At 54.4% G+C, this 4668-nt stretch overlaps 1 protein-coding gene across 2 annotated transcripts in view; it reads right to left on the bottom strand.

The window, feature by feature from the left end:
- LOC103606959 (paired box protein Pax-7) overlaps nt 1–4668 on the bottom strand; it is a 69265-nt gene that overhangs the window by 5211 nt on the left and 59386 nt on the right. For both annotated transcript variants that reach the window (XM_008591521.1, XM_008591522.1), the window contains exon 5: nt 2943–3142. In XM_008591521.1, the coding sequence (XP_008589743.1) occupies nt 2943–3142 (200 nt within the window). The remainder of the gene's footprint in view (nt 1–2942; nt 3143–4668) is intronic.

Here is a 4668-nt window from a genome sequence, read left to right as displayed (position 1 = left end):
GGGGGGGTGGGGGTGGGGAGGCTCTGGACACCCTGTGGGGGAGCAGTGTGGGAGGGAGCCAGAGGAAGGAGACAGGCTATGCCCTGCAGACACAATGTTTACCTGCTTATGTGTTTAGTAGGATGCCAGCTCCACTACAGCAGGGATTTCTGTCCACTGAATCCCCAATGCATAGAACAGCGCCTGGCACATAGTAAGTGCTCAGGAAATGACTGGCAGATGAATGAACCTGGAGCTGCAAGGACAGCTGGAATTGGGGTTGCCAAGAACAGGTGGAGTTCTAATAACAAGTCCCCACTTATGGCATTCTGTGTGCCAAGCATGTCCTCACTTTGTTTTTCTACATTTAACCACTTAATCCTCAGAACAAAGCAGACCTATCATTATCATCTCCATTTTGCAGATGAGGAAACTGAGGGCTCTGAGCCCACTCTGAACCACCTGACTAACCCACCCACCTCCCAGGGCTGGTGAGATGAGATGGAATACCTCCCAGGGCTGGTGAGATGAGATGGAATAGAGTTGTAAAATCCCAGAGCCATAGTCTCTCAGAGTCAGAGACCAAGACCTCAGGATCACAGAGCCATAAAATCCAAGCAGTGCTCAGGGGCCCTCAAGGTCCCTGTCCCGCTCCCCATAGCAGGAATCCTCTTGCCAGAGTCCCTAACGGACATCACACTTCTGCTTGAAAACTTCCAGTAATGGGGACCTCATCATCTCACAAGGCGTTCCTGATCATCAGTAAGTAAGGGTCCTAGAACTTTAAAGGGTCTTTGTGATCGACTTCCAACCCCAAATTTACAGAGGGGAAAGTAAGTCTTAGGAAAGGAAAGTGACCTGATGAAGATGACACAGCTGATCAGAGACAGAGGCCCAGAGCTCTCGGTCCTGAGCTCTCTTCCTGCAGATCTTATGTTGGACTTGAGACATTCCCCTCTTGGCCCTGATCCAACTCTCTGGGGCTCCTCAAAACAGCCATGTTTTTCAAGTCTCCTCCTCTATAGGATAAATGTTCTAGATTTTTTGTTCAGTCTTTGTTCATTCTTCAAAAACTCAACATTTTTTGTTTCCTCTTCTGCTAAGAAAGCTCTCAGGCTAAGTGGGGAGTCCCAGCCCTGCCCTGGGGGAGATTCTGCCCTGGTGGGGGAGACCCAGACCTGCCCTGGGGGAGATTCTGCCCTGGTGGGGGAGACTCAGCTCTGCCCTGGGGGAGCCCAAAGGGTGCTCAGGGAGCCAGCACAGTAGAGGAGGTCGCCTTGGCTTGCTTGTGTGGGTTTGACTGGGCTCTGGCTGCTTCTGCATTCCCAGACCCCCTCCCTCCTTGGACCTGAGTGACACCTGTTTCTGGGTCCCCTGGGCCAATAAAAGCACTGCCCCGACAGCCAGGACATTTTACAAGGAGCGGTCAGGATTCAAGGTGGTGGGAAGCAGCCGAGGCCTCCAGACGTGGGAATGAGAAAGCGGGCAGGAATGTGCCCAGGAGAACAGCTGCAGCAGGATCAGAGGAGGGGGAGGGAGGCCGGGAGCCGGGGGCAGGCTCGGATGTCACCCTCCAGAGGAGGAGGGAATGAGATGAGCTGGCTGCTGCCTGTCCCCTTCCCCTCGGGGTCTCCCTCAAAGGCGGCCAAGGGCCCCCCACCCTGGGAGTGGGGGTGGGGAGGGCGTACAGCTGTACACTGGGTCCTAAGTGCTCAACTCCAGTTTGCTTCTAGGACGTTCCCTACTACAGCTTTCATATTCATAGGACTTTCCCTATAGCTTTCAAATTCCATGTTCTGAGTCAACTCCTTCCTTCTACTGGATGGAAAGAACACGGTCCATGGCATCAGCCAGGCCCAGCTCAGCCGCTGCCCAGCTCTGTGCCCCTGGGCGTGTCGCTTCTCTGAGCCTCAGTTTCTGCACCTGTGGCTTGGGGCCAGGAGTGACCATACCAACCTGACAAGGTGGCCTGAGGCTCCACCAGGTTGTGTGTGAAAAGCCCCTAACACCACAGCTGGCACCAAGTGGATGTTCAACAAAGCCTGGCTCCTCTTGGCTGGAGGTGGCCCCAGTAGGCAGCTTGGGGTGGCCCCCCTGCAGACCCGCCTTCCCCATCCAGGAATGGGTTTCCACAAGCTATTCATCACGACCTGTCCTGGTTCTTCCTCCTCCACCGCCCACCCTCCAGCCAGGCCCCAGACACTCTCCTACCCGTGCATGCTGCACGCTGTGCACTCGGGTGAGCAACTGTAGGCCTCATGGAATCTGAGAGCTCAGCCGGGGGACATGAGACTGTTCCCCCCTCTCCTCTCCCCTTTGGCAGGCCCTCCCCTCCCCCACAGCAGGGTGGGCAGTTCTTGAACCCCCAGCAGGCTCTTGCTGTTCTCTGTTCTCCCTCCTCAGCCTGCTGATTAGGAGCCACACACTGAGGCCATGGAGGGGATGCAAGGTCTTCGGGGCCACCCACCCCACCCTCATGCTGCCAACCCACCAGGAGCATGCCTGCCAGTCCACTTGCATGCTCCCATAATGAGAAACTCATCACCCACTTTGGAAGCTAGACCTGTTTGGAAATTTTTCTTCTAATCACCTCACCCCCCATCAGAGATTTGGAGATTTTTATACCCCCCTGAGCCCTCTCTTCTGGCTGAACTAATGCCCTTTCCTCCTTCCTCCTTCCTCCCACCCTCTTGCTCTCCATTCCCTCTCTCCCTTTCTCTCCCTCCTTCCTCTCCCCCTACTCTCTCTCTGTATCTCTCCCTCCCCCACAGGCTGTCCACCTCTGTCAGTGGACCAACATTTGCTGTCCACTTACTCTGCATCGAGTGCTGGTGGTATCACTTGTGTCTGTGGTCCCTGGACCCCCTGTTGCAAACCACCAGGGGTGGGGGGCATTAAACTCACAGACCATCTGGACTTTCTCCATCCTGATCTCTGAAATACACCCGCAGGTGCCTCCTCACCTGGACGCGTGCCTCGGTCAGCTTGGTCCTCTGTGCCAGCTCCTCGCGGGTGTAGATGTCCGGGTAGTGCGTCCTCTCGAAGGCCTTCTCCAGCTCCTCCAGCTGCTCGGCCGTGAATGTGGTCCGACTGCGGCGCTGCTTGCGCTTCAGCGGGAGGTCGGGTTCCGACTCCACGTCTGAGCCCTCATCCAGCCGGTTCCCTGCAGCCGGGCGAGACGGAGGGAGAAGGTGGGGGCTTAGTGAGATGGAGGGGTGCTGGGGCTGGCAGGAGGGCACAAAGGCACACTGTGCCCACCTTTGGACCCATCACTGCACTGGAGATCAGGTCCCTCCTGAGTACAAGAGGAAAAAGGATGTTCATCACAGCATCGCTTATCAGAGTGAAGGATGGGAAGCAACCTCCATGCCCAGCCGCAGGGGATCAGTTAAATATGGCACGACCATTCTATTTTAAAAAAATAAATAAATAATAATCCTCTATAGTTGGGTATTTAGGTTATTTCCTGAAATGGAAGGATGCCCATGATGTTAGACTCAGGAGGTGGTTTCACAGTGAAAGACGTGTGAAAATTCATAGAACTGTGTTCTCCAAAAAAGGGAGGATTTTGCTATATTTTAACTATACCTCAATAAACCTGACTTTAAGAAAAAAGCAAGGGACACATCAGTGTGCAAAGACCAATCCCACTTTTGGAAAAAGCACATGTGACACATTTTGGAACTTTGTATCCCCAAACGTTAGTAAATGTTAACCTTCAGGGTGACAGAACTTTTGTTTTCTTCTTGACACTTGTTTGTATTTTAGTATTTTAAAAATGATGATCGTTTAAGTGACAATGCTGTTGCATTTGGGGAAAATATGGCAGAAACTAGGGAAGCAGGCAAGCAGCAAGAAAGGACAAGAGGGAGGGAGTAAGTGCGGGCGTCTAGGGCGAGCAGCTAAGGAGCTCAGATTCCAGGCCTGGCTCTACCCCAAAATGCCCCCAGCTGTGACCCGGGGAAGGCTACCTACCCTCTTTGGGCCTCAGTTTCCCCACTTGTAACACAAAGGGCTTGGACTATGTGACTTCGTCAGACAGGTCCTTCCTGGGATGTCCCAGGATCTCTGAGTGACCTCCCAGGCTGGAGGAGGAGACCCCACCTGGGTGACCTTGGTCAGGACCATGGCCCCCACCCCATCACCTCCACTTTCCAGCTTGGAGCTGGGGGGTGGGAAAGCCTTGTGCTTCCTGTGCACAGAGAGCCCAGGAGGCTGGAGCCAGCTTGCTTCCCAGCCTGGCTGGGGCTGGCAGGCCAGGAATCTGCTCCTGCCCCAGGGCGGGGAAGCTGCAGGAAGGGTCTGATCAAGCTGCTCAGCTGTCAGGGTTGAGACATGAGGACCGAACTGGCTCCCTGCCCCCATCAATGCTGAGCCTCTTGCCCATATCTGGCCCAGTAGAGGGGATGCTAACAGGGAGTTCCCCAGCCAGGGCCCTGAATCTGCACCTTCAGCATCCCCGGAGGAGCTGTGGAGAGCAAGGAACAGGGGGCCCGTGGGAAGAGAAAACAGGCAGTGGGAGGGGAGAGAGAGGGTAGACAGTCAGCAATGATCTGCCTTTCTCCCCACTCCTGCTTTCTCCCTCTTCTCGTTTGCCTACATTTCTCTCACCCTCTCCCTTTCTTTTCCCATCTTTGGTTTCCTGGAAGCACGTCTATATTTTGCCATTCATTCATTCATTCATTCATT

The sequence above is a fragment of the Galeopterus variegatus genome, unplaced genomic scaffold, assembly GCF_000696425.1.
Source record: "Galeopterus variegatus unplaced genomic scaffold, G_variegatus-3.0.2 Scaffold6986, whole genome shotgun sequence".
Lineage (NCBI taxonomy): Eukaryota > Metazoa > Chordata > Mammalia > Dermoptera > Cynocephalidae > Galeopterus > Galeopterus variegatus.
Note: the sequence above shows the minus strand (reverse complement) of the source record. Positions and strands in the feature narration are given on the sequence as shown.